The sequence below is a fragment of the Lynx canadensis genome, chromosome B3, assembly GCF_007474595.2.
Source record: "Lynx canadensis isolate LIC74 chromosome B3, mLynCan4.pri.v2, whole genome shotgun sequence".
Lineage (NCBI taxonomy): Eukaryota > Metazoa > Chordata > Mammalia > Carnivora > Felidae > Lynx > Lynx canadensis.
In genome coordinates, this window is record NC_044308.2 from 144,573,910 (window position 1) to 144,601,368 (window position 27,459).

The 27,459-nt window shown below is 43.6% G+C and overlaps 1 protein-coding gene and 1 non-coding gene across 3 annotated transcripts in view; both read right to left on the reverse strand.

Moving 5' to 3' along the window:
• PPP1R13B (protein phosphatase 1 regulatory subunit 13B) overlaps positions 1-27,459 on the reverse strand; it is a 94,939-nt gene that overhangs the window by 39,180 nt on the left and 28,300 nt on the right. For both annotated transcript variants that reach the window (XM_030320089.1, XM_030320088.1), the window contains exons 2-4: positions 19,649-19,796; positions 9,140-9,259; positions 2,851-2,927 (exon numbers count right to left, since the gene is read on the reverse strand). In XM_030320089.1, the coding sequence (XP_030175949.1) occupies positions 2,851-2,927; positions 9,140-9,259; positions 19,649-19,796 (345 nt within the window). The remainder of the gene's footprint in view (positions 1-2,850; positions 2,928-9,139; positions 9,260-19,648; positions 19,797-27,459) is intronic.
• Positions 1,908-2,069, reverse strand: LOC115517448. The gene has a single exon (XR_003969898.1). It is a non-coding gene; the product is annotated as a U1 spliceosomal RNA (small nuclear RNA).

Below are 27,459 nucleotides of genomic sequence, written 5' to 3' on the forward strand. Positions count from 1 at the left end.
ACACAACTCTGTGTCCTCTCACACAGGAAATCCCAGACGTGAGCACAGCTAGATCCCGAGTCCTGTGGGTCCTCCTGGTAAACCACTGAAACTAGGGGTGGGCCTGGGGAGCCCCGACACAAGTATATACAATGAGGAAAAAATCCATTTGCCTTTATATTACATAGTTAAACCAGATCTCCAAAGATGTTGGACAAGTTCTTTTTTTTTTTTTTTAAATAAAGTTTATTTTGAGAAAGGGAAAGAGAGAGGGAGGGGCAGAGAGAGAGGGAGATAATTCCAAGTAGGTTCTGCATTGTCAGCACAGAGCCTGACGCAGGGCTTGAACTCACAAACCGTGAGAGCGTGACCTGAGCCAGAATCAAGGGCTGGAGGCTTAACCGACTGAGCCCCCAAGACGCCCCTGGACAAGTAAGTTCTGAATACTTAAGACAGTGTGTGCATGTAGCCTGGAGGTTCCCAGACTCATTGAGCCGAAAGGCCAGTGGTCTGGGCATTTCTTTCTCAGAAAACCTGACTTGCTGACCTGCGACTTTTGGACAGCGGAAGTCCCCACCTTCTTGCCCCAGCAGCTGTTCATGGGCACGAATCATAGCAACTCGGTTTCCTGTCCTCTTTCAGCCTACACACCCTCCTCCTGCAGCTGCTGCTTGATCTACTCCTGGACGCTGCAGCCCACAGAGCAGAGGGTTCTCTGTCCAGGGTATATACAAAACAGTTTGGAAGAAAGAGGTTTTTAACATCTTATGAACTTTAAAACTGCACGTGAAAGTGCTCTGTAGACAGTAAGGACTCTGCAAATGTAATGCGTTATTGGGCTTAACAGGCAGGTGTGTGTGCCATAAAATACAGCAGCGTCTTTGATGTGATGCTGCCAGTGCAAAGTTACATCCCCCGACGGCTCTCTGCCTTCCTCTAATTAAAAACTCACATAAAGGCTACAGACACATTTTTAATTTTGCTGTCAGGTTTCAGTTTTGTTGATCTTGAGACAGAAATATCATCTCTCCGTGAAGAAACAACTTCATCAGGGAAAAGATCACAGACCCATCACGTGAAAACATCAGAAGTCACTTTAGGACTGGAATCCTCTCCTTCTGAGTCCTTTCCCCGTATCATATGCACAACCCCGACTTTGATACAGAGCACCTAACACTCGATAGATTTATCCTTCCCTGAAGTTCAGGTCACGGGCAATCTTAGAACTCAAAAGAATCTTCGCAATTCGGCTGCACAAGTTCTGAATGCTTATGACAGCGTATGCATGTAACCTGGAGTTTCTCACACCAGACAGGGCAACACGGTCATATGGGGAGCTTTCCAGGCCCACCCCAGACTCACCGAGCCAAAAGTACTGCCCATTTACTGGGGTCTGGCCATTTATTTCTTGAGACTTCCTGAAGCAGATATGCCTGGCAGAACCTCACAGAGGCTCTAGATTTGAAGGCAGGAGAAGAGGATTTGTGGAACGGCCTTTAGAAATTGAAGGCTAAGGAAGGAGAATCCATACCCTTGACATCAGGAAGAGTTCTGAGTGGCACAAGGATTATGAGGTTGGAGGCAAGGAAAAGAAAATAGAATCTAGTATACCATCTGGCTCTGCAGAATCTAAAATAATAAACACTACTGAATGGTTTTCAAGAGGCTTAGACAACAGTACAAATATTACCAACCTCGACAACATAGAAGTATAACCGCATGAGCTAGAAGGTAGGAGGGAAAGGGAAGTGGAAAAAGGGGGAAAGGCGCTAATACCCTCATCTTACAGAGAGAGAGAGAGAGGAGGCGATCACCTAAAGTCACAACAGTAGCCCATAAAAAAACAAAAGTCACATTTCAGTCATACTAAGTTGGCAAGTAGAGAGGCAAAGCCACTTGCTCAAATTTAGCTAGCTAGAAGGTTCTTTTTGGAGAGCGCGAACGCAGTCCCCCACTACCACAAATTATGCAGTCGAGTTTCCCACATTTGGGGAAATCGCAGGGGTCAGCACGCCCGCAGTGCAATGGGCAAGCCTCGCCCTGGGAAAACCACCTTCCTGATCATGGTGTCTCCCCTGCCAGGTAAGTATTCTAGCTAGAAGGTTCTAAAGCCCATGTGGGACTATGGGCCCTCCACGCTCCGGACCGTGTGCTCTTTCCCCATGTCTGGCCGTGCAAGCTCTGTGCCAGGAGGTAACTCGCCCAAGGTCACGCACCTAGTTGGTGGCAGAGCCAGAAAAAGACGCGAGTTCTCTAGCCCGAAGATCATTTGGAAAAGTCATTACTAAGATTTCCAGAAAGATCACATCAAAAACCCCTCTCGTTCTTCATCGTGCTCTCACTCACCTCCACGCCCTCATTTCCGCTCACACTCGCAGCACACGCCAACATTTCCTAACGCTGCTCCCCCACGGGGACGCGTGCCCTCCCTGCCCACCCGTCAGGCCCGGTCTCCCCCGCGCCACGCCATCTGACGAAGGAAGTCCTCTCCGCTGGAGGCGACGACAAGGAAGACTTCAACTCACCAGCCATTTTGTCTTTCAGAGCCTGACAGAAGGATTAAGACATCAACATGAAGCACGAGGCAAGTCTGCCCGTTCACCTCTTAGACACGGAGGCCATCGCTCCCAGGGCCCGGGTCACTGTCACACGCACTGAGGAAAGCTGCTGCCGCTCAGCTGTGCACGGGCCACACTGTTAGAACCGGTAAGACCACCAGAGACGCTGCAGAACTTCACAAGTTTGGAAATATTCCATGGAAATGACACTTTCTACCCCCAAAGGAGTTCTTTAAAAGTAAATTATAATCCAACCCCATTAGTACCTGTAAAAAGCAATTTAAAAACTTCAATTTGATTCGCTATTACTTACGCCATTTTCTGTGCGTTTTTCTGCAGGTACATTTATTACATTTCTCTGAGTTCTCTGCTCTTGGGTCTGACGGCCACCTGAAGAAATGAGAAGGCCAGCCTTACTAACAGACGTATTAGTACGATGATATCCTCCCATCCCTTCGCTTATTTATTCAACACAAGTATAAATTATCAGGCTGAACAATTCAACACTTAAAACAGTTGAAAAAATGCTTTATAATTAATTCTTATGAAGTTGTTTACGTGAAATTTTTTTCTCTCCTATTTTCAGAATCTTGAAATGACTTACATTGAAAGATTTCTAACACTTAAAAATGGTCAAGATGGTAAGTTTGATGTTATATGTATTTTACCACAACTAATTTTTATTAAACATTTCTTAAAGACTTTTATATTTTATCAGGGACTCAAACAGAACTGAATATCCAGAAATCACACTGGTGCACAGAACTGATCTTCACTGACAGGGTCCCCACTGACATGGGGCACCAACACAAATCAGGCAGTCTTAAGAATTCTTCTTTATTCCATAAAAATTCCAATGTTTCGGGGAGCCTGGGTGGCTCAGTAGGTTAAGTATCCGACTTCAGCTCAGGTCATGATTTCATGGTTCATGAGTTCGAGCCCTGTGTTGACAGCTCAGAGCCTGGAGCCTGCTTTGGATTCTGTGTCTCCCCCTCTCTCTTTGTCCCACCCCTGTTTGTGTTGTCTCTCTCTCTCTCAAAAATAAATGAATAAACATTAAAAAAATGTTTCCCCCAAAAGGCTTCAAATTTAAACTGGAGAAATTATATGTCCTGTCATATTTTTTAAAATATATATATTTTTTAATTTGAGAGAGACAGCACCTGAAAGGGGGGAGAGGGCCAGAGGGAGAAAGAAAGATACACTCCCAAGCAGGCTCCACACTCAGTGTGGAGCCCGATACAGGGCTCAATCCCACGACCCTGGGATCACGACCTGAGCTGAAATCAAGAGACGGGTACTCAACCCACCGAGCCACCCAGGTGCTCCTGCCCTGTCATATTTTTGTTTTTTAAACAAAATGAAGCATGCTGCACAATTGTGCACCTGGTGACTCTGAGGTCACAGAGACCAAGGTCTTTGGTGTGTCTAGTGCCTGCCTCTACAGCTATTACTTAATGTAACTGGAGAATTACTGCACTCCAGAGCCTACTTTAGTACTTAAAATGCATGACTTCAAAGGCACATAAACCTCATGTTTAAAAAAAAAAAAGTAAAAGGAAAACACTTTTGTTCTATATCTTTCCTATTACTTTGAAAATTTGCAGAAAAATGCTATAATGGAAATATGACTTGCTTCACCTTAAAGCATGCATTCTCAAAGACAGTGAATTGTCCCCAAGGGGGCAAAGACTGGTTCTTGGGGGAATAGAAATATCTTACTCTTTTTATGTATTCAGCAGAGTTATATAGTACATAAATATATAGTACATCTGATGGGGAAAGATGCGGGACAAGTAACAGAATATCCGAAAAAGGGTCCTTAGGGAAGCGGAAATTCAAAAAGAGGTTAACCAAATATTTGTGGCATGGCATGCAAATGAACACAGGCATACGGTATACAACAGCCATTTCACGGAATCTAGAGTAGTTTCCTAGTAGCAGGAATCACACACGCACACACGTGCACACACACCCCCCCCCCCACGCACTTCCCTTAAACTGTGGCATCTACCAATTTACGGGGTTAATTAAATTCTTAGTTATTCTTGGTATTTTTATTTTTTTTAAATTTTTTTTTTCAACGTTTATTTATTTTTGGGACAGAGAGAGACAGAGCATGAACGGGGGAGGGGCAGAGAGAGAGGGAGACACAGAACCGGAAACAGGCTCCAGGCTCTGAGCCATCAGCCCAGAGCCTGACGCGGGGCTCGAACTCACGGACCGCGAGATCGTGACCTGGCTGAAGTCGGACGCTTAACCGACTGCGCCACCCAGGCGCCCCATATTCTTGGTATTTTTAAGGAATAACGTGTTCAGGTTAATTTAATATTTCATCATTTCTGCCTCTTCCAAACAACAGGCTATCAAGAAATTAGAATACTATGAGACACACAACATGAAAATTATACCAAGTGCCACTTAATCTTTGATGGTAAAGAAACCTGAAGACCTTGCAATTTAGAGTCAGAAAATAGTGAATCCTAAGAGGTGACATTTAGTGAGCACTTTGCAGGTCACCTCACTAACCCCAATCACAGCCCTATGCACCCTGCAGATGAGGAGACGGGGCGCAGGGATGGGAAGTCATTTGCCCAAGTCCCACGCTAAGTAAGCAGCCTCGCTCCCAACTCCAGTGCACCGGCCCCTGGGGTCTACTCTGTGCTCTGCATACGGCCTTCATCGAGTTACTTTCCATTCCAAGCTTGTCCCCGAAGTGTACAGGTGATGGGAAGGGAACATTCTCTACGCTCTCCTCTAGCTTCCAAATAGAGAATCTTTACCATTCTGGTGAGGCAGGTCTTTTACTTTTTGTTATGTATCTTGTAGTTCTACACAATAAACACTCAAATGTAATTAATTAATCCCTTTTTTTTAAAGTTTATTTTTGAGAGAGTGAGCGAGTGAGTGAGCGAGCAGGGGAGGGGCAGAGAGACAGGGAGAGAGAGAATCCCAAGCAAGCTCCACGCTGACATGGGGCTCAAACTCACAAACTGGGAGATCACGACCTGAGCCAGAATCAGGAGTCGGATGCTTAACCACAGACGTTAATCCCTTTTAAATGACATCAGTCGGTGACAACTACCTTGTACTCAGCTCCGTGGGAAGCACAGAGGAAACATGAGCCTTGGATCCTCAACTCCGGCTGCTTAAAGTCTGAACCGGAGGATCAGCTCAGTGAACACGAACAAAACGGAACAAAGCACCTGTTTTACGTGCCGTGCCGTCTCCTTCCTTGGGTTCTGAGACAGGGGCACAGTACGCCCGAGCACAGGCAGAGAAACCAGGGCCGAGGGGAGAGCACGGGGGGCAGCGCGTGGGGACGGCCTTGTGATCTGGGGACAACAGAGAATGAAGATGCCAGAAGGGACGTGGCTGAAACGGAGAAAGAAGGGGCAGGGAGGCTGAAGAGGTGGGTAGGGTCCTACTACAAATGCCACCTAAGCCAAGCTGAGGAGTGCCGAGTAGGATGGCAGGGACTTTGCCGGAAGTTCTGCAAAGCCATGAAAGTTGCGATGAACTTGGTTCTTCCAGTGCTGCCCAACAGTCCCAGCCAGCCCGGGTCGCCCCGTGAATTCCCCATCACCGCACCTTCCTGGGATCTTCCTCATCCCGGTGCCCTGCATTCTCCCCTCCGCATCCCGCTCATCCCTCAAGGTCCCTAGTCTGCCTTCTCTAAATACTCTGCTCTGTGCTGACGGCAGTCTCCTTCATGCCACGCAGCTCAACATCCTCTCCTCCCATCTGTGTACCTGCTGTGTCAGCACCACTGGGCTGAGCAGTGCTGTGGGGTGATGATGAAAGTCCACCGGAAGGTCAGCGTTGTCACCTTTCTCGCGCCTGAACAGCTCTCTTTAAGTATCCCTGACGCTTCTGAACTCCGTGAGGTGAGAATAAGGCCTTACCCCCATCCCTCCACCCAGGACATTAACGGGGATGTACACATACTGTGTTAGTACGAGTAAATCACAAAACCTTTAAGTTAAGTGTAGCTAGGCCCAAGAAGGATGTAAGTCTTTGGAGAGCTCGGCTAGGGAGCTGATACAAATTCTCCGCACGAGAATAGCACTTCAGCTGTCACCTAGTCTAGCCCTCCTTCTTGGGAGGCTTTTGGGCAGAGAGGCAGGGCCCTCGGCTAAGGCAAAAGCGGACGAGGAGCTGGATCTGGTCTCCTGACTCCAGATGGCCAGCAGCAGATAGAAGCAAGCCCAGAAGTGAAGGTGCATTGTAAAAACAGCACTGAACTCCACTTACAACCGTGGAAACATGATTTTAAAGTAGCTGGTAGCTCATTCTAGGAGCACAATGTCTTTTCTGATAAAATACAAATAAAAGGGAATCATGTGCAATAAGGGAATATTCTTTTTACAAAAGGATGTCCCTTTATTGTTTATTCTTTATTTATTTATTTTTTTTAATTTTTTTTTCAACGTTTATTTATTTTTGGGACAGAGAGAGACAGAGCATGAACGGGGGAGGGGCAGAGAGAGAGGGAGACACAGAATCGGAAGCAGGCTCCAGGCTCTGGGCCATCATCAGCCCAGAGCCCGACGCGGGGCTCGAACTCACGGACCGCGAGATCGTGACCTGGCTGAAGTCGGATGCTTAACCGACTGCGCCACCCAGGTGCCCCATATTGTTTATTCTTTAAAAAAATTTTTTTAACGTTTATTTATTATTGAGAGACAGAGAGACACAGAGCATGAGCAGGGGAGGGGTAGACAGAGGGAGAGACACAGAATCCGAAGCAGGCTCCAGGCTCTGAGCTGTTAGCACAGAGCCCGACGCGGGGCTCGAACTCACAGACCGTGAGATCATGACCCGAGCCGAAGTTGGACATTAACCGACTGAGCCACCTAGGTGCCCCTCGTTTATTCTTTTTAAATACCGGAAGTAATCCACAATCACTGTTGAATAACAAGGATCTCTTCAAGGCAGTATACATACTTTTACAAGAGGTTCTCTTACTTTGTTTAAATTCGAATTCAAAAATAGGAAGCATATTCCTATGGTTCAAAGTTCAAAAGGAACGAACAGGTATACAATTAGACATCTGCCCTCCCTCCCTCACCCTGCAGCCATCCCCCACGGCTGGCACTGTTACCAGTTTCTGACCATGCTTCCAGAGCCACTTTACACAGGGACGAGCCGATGCAGATGGACAGAATTACGCTCTGTCCCTGGTGCACGGCAGCGGCACAACGCGAATGTGGTGGGGCACTGTGCTCACTCACCTGTTCGGGAGACGGTCTACACCACCAGCTCAGGGCACAGAGCTACTCCTGACTTGTGGCCGTAGAGTGGCGCCCTGCGCGGCTGCACCGCCACTCCCGTAACCCGACGCCCACGGCAGGCCGTCCCGTGGCTCCCACCGCAGGGTCCCATGACTACTAACGCTGCGTGCACATCACTGTGTGCGTGTGTAGGCACAGCTTTAGGATAAGTTCTCAGAAGTGAGGCTGCTGGGTGAGAGGTCTGGTGCCTTCCTAAGTCTCACAGATATCGCTAAACTGCCCTCTACAGAAGCCGCTGACCGACACTCCCACGGCAACATGGCAGAGTGTCTGTTTCTCAAGCTCCTGGCCAATGCTGTCATTAAATGTTCTAGTCCTCGCCGATGTAACAGGTGAGATACACTATGCCCCTGTCTTCTCTGCATTTCTTTTATGAGGAGTAAGGCTGAACATCTTTTCGCATACCCTAGGGCCACGTGGATTCACTTTTCTGTGACCTGTCTTTGTAGACTTCCCCTTTTCTTTTTTTTTTTTTTCTTTTTTTTTTTTTCAACGTTTATTTATTTTTGGGACAGAGAGAGACAGAGCATGAACGGGGGAGGGGCAGAGAGAGAGGGAGACACAGAATCGGAAGCAGGCTCCAGGCTCTGGGCCATCATCAGCCCAGAGCCCGACGCGGGGCTCGAACTCACGGACCGCGAGATCGTGACCTGGCTGAAGTCGGACGCTTAACCGACTGCGCCACCCAGGCGCCCCTAGACTTCCCCTTTTCTTAAACGGGTTTTCCTTATCAATTTTTAGAAACTTTTATACATAAAGATAGTCAGCCCTTTACAATGTGAGCTATAAATGCTGTTTCCCAGCTTATAATTTGCCTTTTGACTTTGCCCAGGGTGGTTATTGCCACTCAAGCCATGTCGGGGGCGGGTTCTTCTGTTTTCAGTAATTCAGTTCTTTTATGGCCTAGTGTTAGGCTTAGAAAAGTCTTGTTCCCTCGAAAAAATTTAAGTAAAACCCGTATCTCTCAGAATTCTTCTAATCCTTTCGTGGTTTCGTTTATTCTTAAACTCTGGATATTTGATGCATCCGGTATTTATCAACGGTTTCTTTCAACAGCAGGAGCCCTCACATGTCTGAACACATCACCTGACTGACTTAGGGTCCTGAGACAGAAGCAAGGGCGGAAGCAAAGGCGAAGTAACTGTCAACTGCAATAACAGAGGGCAAAGAAACGGGAGATCCCACCTCCCCCTCTCCCCACTTGTGAGCAAAGGGAAAACAAAACGTGAACGATTTAACATCTATTCCTATTTTACTTAAATTAACTGTTACGGCAGGAATCAACAAACGGGGAAAGCACTCGGCTACCTTGCTCACTGCTCTCGGTTGGGGAATCCTCATGTCGAAGGAAAAATTTCACTTCTTCCCTGCGTGGCCCCCACTTCTGAAGATGTTCGTACATCATGTGATCAAAGGGTATGGGACGCTCTAGAAAAAAACCACATCTTACTTATTCCAGAAATAAAATGACTCCAACCAAAAGCAAAAAATAAATAAAAATAGATGTAAATAAATATACACATATACATTAGAATTCAAGGATATTATAAGCACGAAATTTTAATTGTAATGAAGTAAAAGCAGGAGTGTGAGTGGGAAATAATCTAGGTAACACATAAGCACGAGAAGTGTACATAAAAGCGATTCTGCAACATTAAATAGGGAACACTGAAAACTGCCCTCTATAATACTTATTTACTGTATCAGGAGGCAGTGTGCCTCTCAGTCTTCAAAGAAGCACATTAACAAGCTGGCCCAGCATGGCCATTCACTAAAATGCTGCGTGTGGCCATCAGACGCACACGGGGTGCACGGCGCACGTCTTGGCCAGTCAGGTACCGCGACTGGGAATGCTGGCCAGCACTTGCAGAGGCCAAAACTACCAAGTTGATAATAAAAAATACATTCTACAGAATTAAATGTACTAATGCACTTCAAATATTAAAGAAAAAAGCTCAAAATAAAATCCTAGTAGAATATCGACACCAGTGACTAGAGAAGAGCACGGACATATTTGTTAAACTTACGAGGTACCATTTCTTATGTTTATAATCCGAGTTTCCTTAGAGCTGCATCATGTGTAGAAACAGAAAACAAAACAAACACGAAACAAACACAAAAAACCTCGGTTGTTTGCCTTCTTCTTAGATATCTGAAGAACTGCTTGCGTTCCAGATACTGATCCTGGGTTGATTACATATATTGAAAACAGGCTTGTCTTTTAATTTTGTTGGTGCCTTTTGTTACACAGAAGTTTAAAAATAATGTAAGCAGTTATCAATCTTTTCTGATTTTGAGGTTTTTGAACAAATTCTCTTAACTCCAAGGTCGAAAGAATATTCTATATTTTTTTCCTACAAATTATAAAGTATTGCTTTTCATTGTCCTTATGGAACTGGTTTTGCTTTTCCTACTTTCGTCATCAATGGTCCCCACATCATTTACTTACTAGCGTCTCCTTTCCTCATAGAGACACCTCTGAGCCGTCTCAGGGCTCCTCGGGCCCCGATCTCTTCTAGCGGGCGGGCTGTCACCCTACCTCCGCGCCGTGGCTGCAGTCTCCACTGCTGTGGTTTTACAATTGGTGCTGCCATCGGCTAGGACGAGTCCCCTCGCGTGGCTCATCTCTGAAACGGTCTCGGCATTGCCCAGCCCTTTGGGCTCACAACTATTTGAAAGGAGCTGCTTGTCAAGTTCTTTTTTTAAAGGTAGGCTTTTGACTGTAATCATACTAATTTATTTACAAGTAAAATTTGGGGAGATCTGAAATCTTTGTAAACCGGGTCTTCTAGTCCATGAACATGGTTCTGTCTCTCCATTTTTTTCAAGCATGTTGTGTTTTTCAAGGATTTTTTTTTTAATCACCATAGAGATCTTATAAATCTCTACTCCTTTGTACCTTACAGATTTTTTGTTTACATAGCATTTAAAAATAACTTTCATTTTATCTATTTTTTTAATGTTTATTTTTGAGGGAAAGAGAGAGAGGTGGGGGGGGGGGGCGGACAGAGGATCTGAATCAGGCTCCAGAGAGCCCGACGCAGGGTTCAAACTCACGAACCGCGAGATCATGACCTGAGCCGAAGTCAGACGCTTAATCGACTGATCCTCCCAAGCACCCCCAAAATAACTTTCATTTTAGAATGATCTTAGACCTCTAGAAAAGTAGCCAAGATAGTACAGAGTTCTGATACCCCTTCACCCAGTTTCCCCTAACGTTAGCATCTTAACTGAGTATCTCTGTCAAAGCTAAGAAATTTACACTCGTACGTTACTGTTAGTTAAATTCCAAGCTTCATCTGCACTCCACTGGTTTTTCCCCTAATGTCCTCTTTCTGTCCCAGGAACTGAACCAGAAAACTACAATTGCATTTACTTGTCTTAAACCCTAGGTCTCTGCTGGTCTGTAATAGTTTGGTCCTTCCCTGTTTTTTTCATGACCTTGACAGTTTTGAGGAGTTCCAGCCAGGTATTTTGTAGAATGTCCCTAATTCTAGCTTGTCTAGTGTTTTCCCCCTGGTTCTAATGAGGGGATGGGTTTTGGGGAGAACTCCACAGAGGTGAGGTTCCTTCTCATCTCATCATACCAGGGTGTGCGTGCCATCACCATGACAGATCGTGTGATGCTGGCCTTGACCACTTAGCTGAGGTGGTATCTGCCGGGTCCCCCGCTCCAAAACTCCCAACTACTACCTCATTCTCCAACAGGTCGCTGGCAAGTGGTGGGTGTGTAGTGCATGGGGAGGACCGTCAGCTGATGACATTGGCCTCTTTGTCCAGAAACATCTCCCCCAACATTTCCTCACATGCTGAGGACTGATCCACAGGACCTATTATAACATCTACCTCTGTAATAGGAAATTGGAGGGAATTTTTCTTTCTAAAGGGTTGTATACCTCAGGAACTGTCCCCCCCACCCCCACTTGTTGCTGTTACCAACATTAACAAATGTGGTTTATGAAGGTGAAAAATGAATTGTATTGTGAAATTTTCTTTTCTTTTCTGGTAATTTCTTGCTTAAGTATTAATTATGCCTTTCTGTTTTACATTTTATTCGTGTTTATGTTTTAAAAATATTCTTGGAAGCCCAAAGTAGCAATTTTTGAAGACAATGTATGAGATAAGAGAAATTCTAAACCTAGGCCTACATTCCAGAGAAATGAAAACATATGCCCCCACGAACACTTGCCCAGGAATGTTCACAGCAAGCATTATCACAGCCAAAAAGTGGAAGCAACCCAAATGTCCATCACCTGCTGAATGGAGAAATAAAATGTGATCTATCTTACAATGGATATTCTTAAGCCAAGAAAAGGAATTAAGTACTGAAACATGCTACAACGTGGATGAACCTTGAAAATATTATGCTAAGTAAAAGAAGCCAGACCAAAAAAGCCATGTATCAGATGACTGGGTTTACATGAAGTACCTAGAGGAGTCCAACACATAGAGCCAGATGATCACACAGTGGTTGCCAGTGGCTGGGGGGGAAGGAATGGAAAGGGACAGACTTTGGTGACGGCTACACAACACTGTGAATGTCCTAAATACCCCTTAATTGTACATGTTAAAATAGTGATTTTTATGTGCGAATTTTATCTCCACTTAAAGGGGAAAAAAGGAAATCCTGAAATGCTCCCAATGTTGCTTGTGCCTGAAGTCAGGAAGGACATCAGCAAGACTGGGGGCTCACAGGCAGCGACCTGGGAGAGTGCCGAGGCGACACCGAGCAGTGTCGTCCACCTTGAGCACAAGCATATGGCTGGGGAGAGACCTTTCTCTAAATCTGCTCACCGGGAGAAAGCAAGAACTCTGCAGGCTGCAGTCCAATCATACATTCACAGTGTGATTTATTGCTCTGCCCGAGGTTAAGTTCTACATTTCTTTCTTTCCTTTTTCTTTTTTTTAGTTTATTTATTTTTAATGTTTATTTATTTTTGAGAGAGAGAGAGAAAGAGTGCGAATGAGGGAGGGGCAGAGAGAGACACACACACAGAATCTGAAGCAGGTTCCAGGCTCTGAGCTGTCAGCACAGAGCCTGACATGGGGCTTGAACTCACCAACTGTGAGATCATGACCTGAGCTGAAGTCAGACGCTTAACCGACTAAACCACCCAAGTGCCCCTTTAGTTTATTTACTTTTGAGAGAGCGAGGGAACGTGAGCAGGGGAGGGACAAAGAGAGAGGGACAGAGAGAGAGGGAGACAGAGAATCCCAAGCAGGCTCCATCCACATTGTCAGCAGAGCCCAGCGCAGGGCTCAAACCAATGAACCATGGAATCATGACCTGAGCCAAAATCAAGAGTCAGACGCTTAACTGAGTGAACCACCCAGGTGCCCCAGTTCTAGGTCTCTATAAAGAAAGAAGTCCTGCCAGTCACAGCAATGTAGCAAATGGTGTGCTCCTAACGTGCCTTTTCTGTGCATGTAAGCAAGCTCTGTCTTGTTCTTTAAATGTCAGGGCAAGTACAGAAACGGTCTCATCTCAGTTGAAAATGAAATCTGTGTTTGCTCAGCTCAAGTTTAGCACACAACTGAGTATTTGCACAGAAAAACCAAGCACAGAGTGTACTTTAAAGAAGTAAATATCAGGGCGCCTGGGTGGCTCAGTTGGTTGAGCATCCGACTTCGGCTCAGGTCACGATCCTGTGGTTTGTAGGTTTGAGCCCCGCGTTGGGCTCACTGCTATCAGCTTGGAGCCTGCTTTGGAACCTCTGTCCCCCTCTCTCTCTGCCCTTCCCCCACTTGTGCTGTCTCAAAAATAAATGAAACATTAATTTAAAAAAAAAGTAAATATTGGGGCGCCTGGGTGGCGCAGTCGGTTAAGCGTCCGACTTCAGCCAGGTCACGATCTCGCGGTCCGTGAGTTCGAGCCCCGCGTCAGGCTCTGAGCTGATGGCTCAGAGCCTGGAGCCTGTTTCCGATTCTGTGTCTCCCTCTCTCTCTGCCCCTCGCCCGTTCATGCTCTGTCTCTCTCTGTCCCAAAAATAAATAAACGTTGGAAAAAAAAAAAATTAAAAAAAAAAAAAAGTAAATATTATACATTTTTAGTTTTGAAAGTAACTTTTTATGTATATAGGCCCATATAAAAGATTTTTAAAAATCACGTGTACTGTAATTTCATAATGTTAAGGCCTATATGTAAGCCTAATCATGTTTTGCACAGAATTGTGCCTTAGGCCATATTTTATTCATATTGCTTTGGCTTATGGGGTTAAGTAGCTTCAGTTTTAGTCACTTTACTAATCAACATTATCCATAAGTTTTCATTTTTTTTACATTAATTAAAATAAATTCACAACCTTTATTTTTCTAGCTCAATAAATGTTTACTGAATGAAAGAAAGAAAGACTTAATTATCAACAATTACCATAGAAAAATAAGTCACAGGAAAGTAATGTTGCCTTGACAACCTTTATTTAAATCTACCAAGTCTGAGCATAACTTTATAAAAGTTAAACCCAATTTTGTCTTAAGTCAGTCATTTAACAAGTTTATCGTTTCCCTCTCTGAATTTAAAATTTCAGGGGCACCTGGGTGGCTCAGTCGGTTAAGCGTCCAACTCAGGTCATGATCTTGTGGTTTATGAGTTGAAGCCCCGTGTCGGGCTCTGGGTTGATAGCTCAGAGCCTGGAGCCTGCTTCAGGTTCTGTGTCTCCCTCTCTCTCTGCCCCTCCCCTGCTTGCCTCTGTCTCTCTCTCTCTCACTCAAAAATAAACATTAAAAAAACCTTTTTTTAATTTCAACGAAAAGATTAATTTCAAGAAAAGTAAGCTAAGTTTAACTATCTTTTTAAAAAAAATACTAAAGGCTAACTAAAACATTTTTGTTTGAAAGTGAAAACAGAACTACCCCACATATATAATATGTACTATATACCTCATCAGTATCCATAATGGAAATCTATGATAAGACTTTCAAGTGTTCTTGGATAAGGCAAAAATAAAATTAAGTAGGAAATTTAACAAAAGGAAATGCTGAAGGTTCTACCTATATTCCTGGTTTGCAATAGAGTGGACCCTGTGTGGGAAAGGGAAACCCAAGTACAGTAGGTGAATATAATAAACTGGCCAAATTAACACAAATTAACACAGTGTTACAGGCTGAGCTGTGTTCCCCCACGAATTCATATGTTGAACTCTCTGCAGAACCTCAGAATGCAACCTTTTGGAGACTGGATCTTTAAGGAGGTAATAAGTAAAAACGAGGCCACTGGGGTGGGCCTGAATCCAATATGGCTGGTGACCTCAGAAGTAGGAGATTAGGACACAGACACGCACAAGAGGGAAGACCACGTGAGGACAGGGAGAGAAGGTGGCATCTGTAAGCCAAGGAGAGAGGCCTCAGGAAAGACTAAGCCTGCCGACATCTTGATCTCAGACCTCTAGCCTCCAGAATTGGGAGAGAATGAATGTCTGGTGTTCAAGCCAACAAGGCTGTGATACTGTGTTATGGCAGCCCTAGCAACCTAACATACAGATCCACCGAGAAACAGTCTCTTCTCAAAAGCATTAACAATTATACTGGAGTATTATACTTATGACATACTGATCACACTAATATACCATGAGTCGTAGATGCAATCATTTTTATGGAAGGATACTCTGAAACCTGGAAATTACCCTAAGGGTTTCTCTAGGGTAAAAAAGACAGAGAATGGCTACCTTAAGTGCTTTCCCCCTTCCTCCGAATCTTACCCACTAGAAAATAGCTCTTCAGGACCCAGCTTTGCTGGTCTGTTTTACTCAACAACTTGTGTTTACTAAGGAGATATGACAGTGAACAGACAAGTTCCTGCCTTCAGGAATTTTAATCCAATGAGAAAACTATAGGAAAGCTACTGTATTATGTTCTGATAAATAACTATGACAGTACTGGTACACAGAGGAGGGATGCTTAAACACCCTCTGAGATTCAAGGAAAGGAGGAAAGGCAAGGAATGAATAGAAGTTAGCCAAGCAGGGGCGCCTGGGTGGCGCAGTCGGTTAAGCGTCCGACTTCAGCCAGGTCACGATCTCGCGGTCCGTGAGTTCGAGCCCCGCATCGGGCTCTGGGCTGATGGCTCAGAGCCTGGAGCCTGTTTCTGATTCTGTGTCTCCCTCTCTCTCTGCCCCTCCCCCGTTCATGCTCTGTCTCTCTCTGTCCCAAAAATAAAATAAACGTTGAAAAAAAAAAATTTATAAAAAAAAAAAAAAAGAAGTTAGCCAAGCAAAGGGGGCAGGTGCTAGGGATTGTTCTAGACAATGAGAATAGCACATACAGAAGCCATGGCAAATACAGTACACTGTGACCCTCTACTGTGAGGTCAACCTCATTCCTGATGAGGTAAAACAAACTGTAATTACTTACCTATCCCCTCCTTCCTGTCACTGTTATCAGACTGATAACTGAGAACCTGCCCTCTTACTTCTGGTTTAGTAACAGTCCAACATTTATCAAAGTCAAGTTCCTCTCAATGTGCCCTGAAATCTCTGCTCTGAATTCTAAGGAGAACATTAAAAGCACAAGACTTTGGAAGAAAATATTCAAGTATCATATACCTGATAAGGGATCTGTGTCTAGAATATATAAAGAACTCTTACTGGGGATGTAATGTATAGTATGGTGACTTTAGTTAATATTGTATTGCATGTTTGAAAGTTGCTAAAAGAAAAGATCTTAAAAGTTCTCTTCACGGGGCACCTGAGTGGCTCAGTCAGTTAAGCATCCAACTCTTGGTTTCAGTTCAGGTCATGGTTTCACAGTTTGTGAGACTGAGCCCCACATCAGTTTCAGCACTGACAGCATGGAGCCTGCTTGGGATTCTCTCTCCCTCTGTCTCTGCCCCTCCCCCACTCATGCTCAGGCGCTCGCTCTCTCTCTCTCTCTCTCAAAATAAACATTTTTTTTAAAAAAGTTCTTATCACAAGAAAAAAAAAGTTTTGTAACTGTGTGGTGACAGATGTTAACTAGGCTTACGGCAGTGATCATTTCATAATATATACAAATATCAAATCATTAGGTAAACATGAAACTAATGCTATATATCAATTATACTTCAATTAAGAAAATAAGCAAAAGTTCTAATTATTTCTCAAGTTGCCTGGGTAGCTCAGTCAGTTGAGTACTTAACTTTTTTTTTTTTTTAATGTTTATTTATTTTTGAAGGAGAGACAGAGTGGGGGAGGGGCAGAGAGAGAGAGAGACAGAGAGACAGACAGACAGACAGACAGACACAGAATCTGAAGCAGGCTCCAAGCTCTGAGCTGTCAGCACAAAGCCTGATGCAGGGCTCAAACTCACAAGCCATGAGATCATGACCTGAGCCAAAGTCAGATGCTTAACCGACCGAGCCACCCAGGTGCCCCGAGCATCTAACTCTCGACACTCAGGTCACGATCTCATGGTTTGTGGGATTGAGCCTCGCACTGGGTTCCGGCTGACAGTGAGGAGCCTACTTGGGACTCTCTCTCTCTCCCTCTCTCTGCCCCTACCCTGCTTGCATGGTCTCTCTCAAGATTAAAAAAAAAATTTTTTTTAAATAAATAGACATTTCTCTAAGGGGTATCTGGGTGACTCAGTCGGTTAAGCGTCTGACTCCTGGTTTTGGCTCAGGTCACTATCTCACGGTTTGTGAGACTGAGACCCGCATCCGGCTCCAGATGACAGCATGGAGCCTGCTTGGGATTCTCTCTCTCCCTCTCTCTCTCTGCTCCTCCCACGCTCTCACTCTCTCTCAAAATAAATTAACTTTTAAAGAGACATTTCTCTAAAGAAGATATGCAAATGGCCAGTGAGCACATGAAAAGATGCTCAGCATCATTAGCCACTAGGGAAAAGCAAATCAAAACCACAAGATACCACTCACACCCACTAGGATGGGTGGCATCGTATACCTAATATCAAGCGTTGGCAAGAATGTGGAGTAACTGGAATAGACTGAGGCTGAGAATGTAAGATGGTTGCTTTTGAAAACAGTCTGGCAATTCCTCAATGAGTTAAGCAATTACCACCCAGCAATTCTACTCTTAGGTATATACCTAAGGGAAGTGAAAACATATGTCCACACACACATTTGTACATAAATGTTTACAGCAGCATTACTCAGGAGAGCTAAAAGGTGGAAACAACCCAAATGTCCATCAACTGATCAATGGGTAAATCAAATCCACCCAATGGAATATTATTCAGCAACAAAAAGGAATGAAGTGTTGATACCAAAACAACACGAACGAACCTTGAAAAACATCATGCTCCATGAAAGCCAGTCAAAAGGGAATACATGTTGTATGATTACATTTATATGAAATATTCAAAATAAGAACATCTACAGAGACAGAAAAGAGATTAGGGGCAACCTAAGAACGGAGGGGGTAGGAAGGGAATAGGAAATGACTGCTAATGGATATGAAGTTTCTTTTTTGCAGTGACGAAAATGTTCTTTGATTGTGGTGATGGCCGCACAACTCTGAGTGTCCTAAAATTACTGAATTTAGGTAATAGGTGACACTTTCAATAGGTGAATTGTATGGTATATGAAGTATATCTCAACAGAGCTATTTAAAAAAAAAGTGTAAGACTTTAGTGACTATCCCTAAGTACCCTTTAAACACTTCCATTTGGATGCCATCCCATTATCACCTCAGACTCAACATGTTCTAACTGATCACTCTCTTACTTTCCAACACAGACCCATCCATACCCCAGTCACCTGTTTTTTCATACCACAAAAAGGTTACCCTCCTCCACCAGTCCTGACGGCCTTTGTGCGAGCTAGTTCCATCTCTTCCCTGCTGCCTATTTTCTCTCAATACCAGTCCCTTAGCTATCATAGGAGCATGATACTTTCATGATCTTCTCTTGTTCCTCCTTCACACTGCTTCCCTTGCTGAGTATACCATATCTACATTCAACCTCTCCTTTAGACTCCAAATTATTTTGCAGAATTTTCTGTATTCAGTATTATTTATGCTGATCTTCTCTGCCTAGCTGGATGACCAAGTCCTTAAATGTAAGAGCCAGCAGAGCGGACCCTTGAACAACACACATGTCAGGGACACTGCACCCCTGTGCGGTCGAAAATTCATGTTTAACTTTTAACTCCCCCAAAACTTAACTACTAACAGCCTACTGTTGGACGGAAGCCTTACTGATAACATAAATAATCGATTAACATATATTTGGTATGTTACATGTATTATATACTGTGATCTTACAATAATACCTAACTTCTTCTTAATTTTGGGCGGGGGGTGGTATTTCTAGGCTATGTGGTTCATCTGTGAGTTTTTCCAAACTTGCAAATCTCCAAAAACGTTTCCAATATATTCACTGAAAAAAATCCACATATAAGTGGATCTGCACAGTTCAAACCTGTGTTGTTCAAGGGTCAACTGCACTTGCTTTTTACAAGTTAATAAATATTTATGGCGTGCCTAGTGTTTTAAGGGTTTTATATACAGGGAAACATAAAAATGTTTCCACCTTGAAGTATCAGGGGAAAAGAAGATGAACAAGTCAACACATACCAAACAAAACACTGTAAAGTCTCAGAGCACACAGAGCTCTCACTGGGTTAGCAGTGAGATCTAGAAAAACCTCATCTAAGAGCTGTATCTACTTTCCCTGCTCATTTCAGATGGCACAGATAAGGGTCAAATCACATCACATATATTTTACAAAGAGCATTTGTAAAATCTTTCTCCCATGTAATATGGTATCATTTTAATTATTCAATTCCTCACTATCACAGATAGCTAAGAACCAAAAACAGTATTTTGCATTTGATAAACATTACATTTGACGTACTTAGTAATCTCTATAGAACCTAATACATACCATTTCCCCTCCACACTTCAGCTAAATGGCAACTGCCCTCTCCAGGTTCCTTGCAAAATTCTACAACATCTCGACACGTTGTTTCTGGTGTTATGGGAACTTCTGTTAAAATCTGCTCGTTGTTGCTCAAGAACACGGTTAATATCATCTGTAAGAGAAAAGATTTAAGCTACAATTTACAGTCATTATCATAAGGAGATCAATCTGTAAACTTAAAATGACCCCCTCTACCTCCCACTCCCCCACCTGTACCAAAATGCCCTACAGGATTAACTTTTGGAAACAGATAAGCTAATCTAAAATTCATGTAGAGTGGCAGTCGGAAGAGCACATAATTCTTGACCTCAGAGTTGCGAGTTCAAGCCCCACGTGAGGTGGAGAGATTACTTAATAAATTAAAAAAAATTAAAAGATAAATATAATCTGCGTAGAGAAATTAAAATGTAAAACAAGTCACGAGAATTCCCAAAGAGAGCAGTATTAGAAGGGACCCAACAGCACTACCAGATATTATGAAGCCTCAAAAGGATATAGCACATGAACCCATCAGGGCAACAAACTCTCAAGTCCAGACATGGTGTGAGTGAGGAAGGAGATGCCTCCACAGTGACGAAGGAAAAGACCGTGCAGTGAAGGAGGTTTGATCAATTAAAACTCCCAGCTGCAAGGGAAAACTGGCTTTATACTGCACATCATAGACCAGCATAAGTTCCTAATAGATCAAATATTCAAATATAAATCATAAATTTATAAAAGCTTAAAATAAAACCAGGTAAATTCCTTCTTATAACCTTGGAGTACAGAAGTTCATTCTCGCTATAACTAAAAAAAAAAAAAACAAACAAACAAAAAAAAAAAAAAACCCAGACACTACAAAAAAAGATATATTCAAGTAATCAAATAAATGAATCTTTTACAAAGCGAAAAGAAACAGGAAAAAATATCTGCAACGTGTATGACAAATAAAAGGCTAAACTTCTTAATATATAAAAGGCTTCTAAAACTGGTAACAAAAAGACCAAATATCCAATTTATTTTTAAAAATTGGCTGAGGAAGGGGCATCTGGCTGGCTCAGTTGGATACGTGCAACTCCTGATCTCAGGGTTGTGAGTTCAAGCCCCACATCAAGTGTAGAGATTACTTAAAAGTTTAAAAAACATTGGTTGAGGAAATACAACAATATACCACAATAAAATGCAAATGGCCCTTAAACATGAAAACTTATTATCACATATTTGAAAAAGAGTAAAATAAAAATTGTCCAGCTTTTTTTTAATCTTAAAAAAAAAATCCTACCATTTTGATCTAAGCTATAAAGTGATCATAATGGAAGGAACTTCTTCAAAAACATTTCTCCCAAGGTACGACTGAAACTGAAGATTTTCTTCAGTCAGACATACTATGAAGGACTTCTGTTTGTTCTATGATCAAAGTCAGAAGCAAAGTCTGCATTTGTCCCCACAACCCCCTCTCACTTAGAATCTCAGCTGCTGATTAAGTATTTTATTTTAGTTCACGGTTAAAGAAATTTTTTCTCAGAGGTGCCCTAAATTCCTAAATCCTGAGATTAAATATCCTCACGTTGACGTTCTGGAACCAACACCGCGCCCCCCCCCCACCCCCACCTCAGCCTGTCCTTCTGAGGGGGAGGGGCCGTGCATTTTCTGAATGTAAATCAGAAGTCACTCCCTTGCTTAAAATATACAGGAGCTCCACAAGGCTCAAGAGCAGCCCTTCCCCAAACATTTGTTTTCTAGTGATGAACAGCAAACAGGCGTCTTCACTGAGCACTTCAGAGTCGAATGTTCACGTGAACCTCTACTTCCTCCCCCAGAGACCCTTCTGGGGCTTGATCTCCCTGGAACTCCATCTGAGAAAAGCCTAGACTTCAGGGTGAGCTACCACTGCCAGCCCGATTCGGTGTCACCTTCCTGGCCTTCCGGTGCCCCCCCCCCCCAGCCCCAGGCAAGTGCTGTCAGGCTGCTGCCCCAACCCCCCTTGCTTGACAACTCCAATTCACCCTCCAAAATCCAGTTCACTTGCTACCACCCTTGCAAAACCTCCCTTGGCTGCCTCTGCTCACCAGGGAGGCCACATGATCCGTCCTTTGTGACCTAGTTCCTCTTCACATACATCTTTATTACATCACAGCACGAACATGTCCTCCGGCCCACGAGGCTCCAGCAGGTCACTTCTGAGTCTGTCACCTGCTGCTGCCTGGCCAGGATCTGGGGCAGGGCAGGCCCACGGAAATCTGGTGGCCTCCATGAATGACACTAAGAAGACTCTGCCCCACCGTACAACTGGGGAAGTACTGCACATAATCTAAGATACGTCCAGTTTGTCCAGTAACAAGCATGGTTCCCCTCAGTTCTTCTTGGATATTACAAATACATTTCAATTCTATAAGAACTTAAGCAGTTATTTCTGCTCACTATCCCATATGAGGAAATTATAAAAATGGGGGCTTTGGAATACTGAAATAAATGACCTGGAACCTACAGAATTTGGAATAAAATAGTAATTCCTGGATCCAGTGCAAACAAGTCCAGAACTGAAGGGCCTTAATGCTTTAACCATTTCTTTCTTTCTTTTTTTAAATGTTTTATTATTTGTCAGAGTGGGGGAGGGGAAGAGAGAGAGAGAGAGAGAGAGAGAGAGAGAGAGACAGAGAGACAGACAGAATCCAAAGCAGGCTCCAGGCTCTGAGCTGTCAGCACACAGCCCGACGCCACCCAGGGCTTGAACTCACAGACCTTGAGATCGTGACCTGATCCGAAGTCAGCCGCTTAACCGACTAAGCCACCCAGGTGCCCCCAATACTTTAACAGTTTCAACAGAACCAGAATATATTTTTATTCTTGTTCACACACATTTATTTTACACTGCTAATGGTACATTATGTAATTTCATAGCCAATGCTTTTCAAGATCTAGCAATATATTTACCTAAATCATGCTTTATAAATCAAAAAAATCAAATTAGTGAAAATATATTTCTTCTTCTTCTTCTTCTTCTTTTTTTTTTTTTTTTTTACTACCTTCCCTTTAAGGGCTAACACTACAGTTCACTAATAAGTAGCAGAGTGAACACTCTGTTTCCCTCAGTTCCTCAGAGTATTTTAAGTTCATTTATTTTGAGAGAGCATGAAGGGGAGAGGGACAGAGAAAATCCCAAGCAGGCTCTGCGCTGTCAGCACCGAGCCCAACGCAGGGCTTGAACCCACGAACTGTGACATCATGACCTGAGCCAAGGTCGGACGCTTAACTGACTGAGCCACCCAGGGGCCCTTTACCAGGGTATTTTTATTCCTTATCCCTCCACCCCTGCCTGCGCAGCCCATGGTATGTTCTCAGTACCACGGGGCAGTGAATGTTTACATCATCTCTTGCTCCTGGAAGACAGAACCCTGGCCAGAGCGGGGACCAGTATGGCACCCCCACCACGGCACAGGGCAGCCCCGTCAGCATGCACTCACAAAAGCTCGGCTTGCGCTCATTTGCTCTGAAAAGCAGAGTCTCTGATGAACATGTTGTCAGGATGAACAATGGAATGACACTATTTTGGGACACTTTTTGAATTACCCAGACTTTTCAGCTCACGAGTAAGATCAACATGGTGGGGTGGGGGAGGAGAGGCAGAATGGCACACTTAGGAGTCTGAACGCTTAATTGTAAAAGCTAAGCCCTCCCAGATAACCTACCCCAAAGTCACTAAACACTACCTCCGTTTTTAAGCTCTGTTCTGTAATCTTTAATAAACCCTATCTTTTCTAATCTTAGCAAACTTCATTTTCCCTTATCTCTAATTATCCAATCCAAGCTAATTTCATTATAATCATGACAGATTTAAAACCTTTCAAGCCAAATGAAACTGGCATTGACCTGGATAGAGCAGGCTTCCCTAGAGCATCACCTAAGATTAAAGCTGAGAAGGCTGCCGTTCGTTATTTTAGCAAGATCTCCTTCACTTAGGGAAACTGAACACCTCCAACACAAATATCGTAGCATATTGATCCTACAAGCACTGTTTTGTTTACATTTTCACATCTCTGAAATCACAACATATCTTACAATTGACAGCATGTCACAATCCAACAGGTAGTATTTTTTTCTCTCTTAATAGTAAGTGTAAGACAGAGATGAAACCCAACAGGATTAGGGAACCTAAAGAAAACAAGTGCAGGAAAAAAGAAAAGAAGTTAAGGTTTATCCTTCCTAAAAAATGAATATGCTGAAGATAAAAGATTTGGTTAACTACATTAGAAAAACACGCCAAGATCTGTACCGCGAGCTGTCACAAATAGAGCACGTGACGACAAGACGCCCACCTCAAACCATTCCAGACAAGTCACAGCCACAGACCCTGCTGGCCCTGCTCCCCGTCCTCAGTCACCCCCAAACGTCCGCCTCCTCCTGGAAGTTTTCCTGACACCGGTGTTCACCCTTCCTGACCCAACCTGAGATCCGGCCTCCTGTTCCACTTTCCTGTGGCAGACTGTGGCTGCTTGCGGTGCAGTCAACATTCCTACATGAAATAGTGGATGTTTTCTTGCTTACATCCTCTAGCAGAACAGTATAGTGACTCACGGGAATGAGTTATATAACCCATTATCAGGCTCTGAAATCGTCTAAGTTTGTCTCAAGCTGTGTGTGTATTTATTTTTTTTTAAATCTAAAAATCCCAAAACCACTATAAGGCTGCTGAACTCAGAGCCTGAGTACAATGCTGGACACACAAATGGTGCTCAGTAAAGGAAGGCAGACCAGCAAGCAGTCTGGTCTAACTGTATAACCCTATGAACTAACTTGGGAGGTCACTTTATCCTTACTTTCAAGAACATTTGAGCTACATAAAGAAAATCAACTAATCGCTAATAACCACTGATTTACATATCTACACATATCCTTTAAAATGTTTACAAATTTGGTATTTAAAGGATGTTCTTGGGGTGCCTGGGTGGCTCAGCTAGTTAGGCGTCCAACTTCAGCTCAGGTCATGATCTCACGGTTCGTGGTTTGGAATCTCTGTGCTGACAGTGCAGAGCTTGCTGGGGATTTTCTCTCTCTCCATCTCTCTCTCTGCCCCTCCCCCACACATGCGCATGCGCTTTCTCTCAAAATGAAATAAACTTAAAAAATAAAAATACAACAAAATATTAACCAGATTTACATGATCCCACAATTCCACTCCTACTTACCCAAGAGAGTAAAAATACATGTCCATACAAAGTCCTGTATGTAAATGCTCATAGCAGCATTATTCATAACAGCCAAGATGAGGAAGCAACCCAGATGCCCATCAACCAATAAATGGATAAATAAAATGTGACCTATCACGCAATGGAATATTATTCAGCCATAAAAAGAAACAAAGTGCTGGGGCACCTGCTGGCTCAGACGGTAGAGCATGCGACTCTTGATGTCAGGGTCGTGCTCATAAGGAAACTTGAAATAAGCCAAATTCTGTCATTGGCTCTACCGCTGACTTTGCTGTGCCTGCCTGGGGAAGCACCCCCTCCCGTCGCCACAGGTCATGGCTTCTCGTCGGCAGCTCAGCAGGTAACGTGGATAGGACAACGCTTTAGGACAACGCTTCTCCGAGTTTGCTGGGCCTCACCCCCTCAGGTGAAACATCAGATCCCTTAGCTCACCAACCTCACCTACTTCCATTTTCTAGTGGAAAAGGAACTCAGGGACAACAAAGATAACTGAGGAGAAATAAAACAATAAAAGCTATACCACACTGCAGGTACTGGTAATAAATAACTCACCTGGCAGCTTATAAATAAGTAGCTCATAAAAGCCATAAAAAGCAACAGCTGGAGTGCAGGCAAAGAAACATCAACAGACCCTTTCAAGTTTTCTAGTGGGCTGTGTGCCCCAACACGAGAGTCAACATTAGCTCCCTTCTGACCCTAGCATGTTGTAACACTGTTCACCGATTCACCAATTTAAAATCTTAGAAACATCAGGGCTGTAAGGAAAACTAAGTCTAAGACATCGCCCTGTATGCCTCATCCCACTTCCCTAAACCAACCTCTCAAAGACTGAAACACATGCCAGGAAGCCCTTGCCCACTCACACAGAGCAAGGAGCATAAAGTAAGACGAACCTGGGAGGTACCCTAGCCTCCCTTCTCTCTCATGCTCCACAGACACGTTAGTAATACTGCTGACCCTAATTTCAAAGTACACCCAGAATGTGACTTCTCTTTTCCATTGCTGCTACCCTGGCCCAAACCATCACTACCACTCAGCTGGACATTTGCAAGAGCAACTTAATTGGTCCAGTTTTCATTCCTGCCCTTCAGGTATTATCACTTCGCTCAATTCGCTCAAGTAGTTTCCTACCTCTCTCAGAATAAATTCCAAAGTCCTAAGTACCATCTGTAAGGTCCTACATGATCTGCATCTCTCTCTCTCTCTCTCTCTCTCTCTCTCTCTCTCTCTCTCTCTCTCTCACACACACACACACACACACACACACACACACACACACACACAGACACACACACACAAGCTGGGAGGAGCAGAGAAAGGGAGAGGGAAGAGAGAGAATCCCAAGCAGGCTCCACGCTGTCAGTGCAGAGCCTGACACAGGGCTTAGACCCAGACTATGACATCATGACCCGAACTGAAATCAAGAGTTGGACGTTTAATCGACTGAGCCACCCAGGTGCCCCAAAATTTTTTTTCAATAGGTTGAGTTAGAAAGGGTAGGCACACACCTTCTCATCTTCAAGGTCTCTATAGAAAAAGACTGCCAGTATTTTATCCCTCTAATCAGTAAGTTAGTCCACATCAAAGAAAAAAAAAATCTTTGAAAAATGAAAGTCAGGAGCCCATTACACACACACACACAAACACACACACGCGTTAACACTGGGCAGATTTCACTCACACCCAGAGACGGTATGGCCGTCCCTTGTTAAAGCCTTCCCTCCTCCCACAAGGTGGCACTGCAGGGCATCAGGGAGTGAGTGTTCCCTGCCCCGCTCAAGTAGGGGAGGAGTTAAGATTAACTACAAAGAAAACAGAGGAATAGTTTAATAGTAATAGTTCAATTTCCAAAATTGGGATTTGCATTATTTTGGAATAAAACAGAACTGGCCTTTGGAGAGCGACGGGATTTTTTCCTAAGAAATGAGAAGTGCAAACCTGCAGGGCTGCATCTTTAACCCTCATGAGGGAGCAGATACATTTAAATATCTGAGTAGTTGATCTCACAGTTTGTGAGTTCGAGCCCCGCGTCGGGCTCTGTGCTGACGGCTTAGAGCCTGGAGCCTGCTTCAAATTCTATGTCTCCCTCTCTCTCTGTTCCTCCCCCGCTCATGCTCTGTCTCTCTCTCCTTCAAAAATAAATAAAAACATTAAAAAAAATTTTTTTAAATATCTGAGTAGCATCTATTCAAAGTTAAATGTCCATTAAACTAGATCCTCAATAACCATATCAATTGTTTAGTTCAAATCACTGTTTTTATTTGCTTCAATAATTAAACATTTAAAAAGTATACATTCTAACATACAAAAATTCCCTCTCACCAATTTGAGTAGATAAAATCTGGGTTATACCTTATCGCTGGGAATACAAAACATACACCTTAGCTTCCCTTCACCTTATTAATGTCCTATTTAAAAGCATATGCATATAAAGGAAACCTGTGTAAAACTGTGCAGAAATGCAAAATTCACAAAACTTTCCATAATGCTTTAGATATGTCATTACTGTCAGGTGTGGAGGTGATGCAGCTGACCAAACTGAATCTAGTCACTAAAACTTAAAGAATCTTCCACAATAGGGGCGCCTGG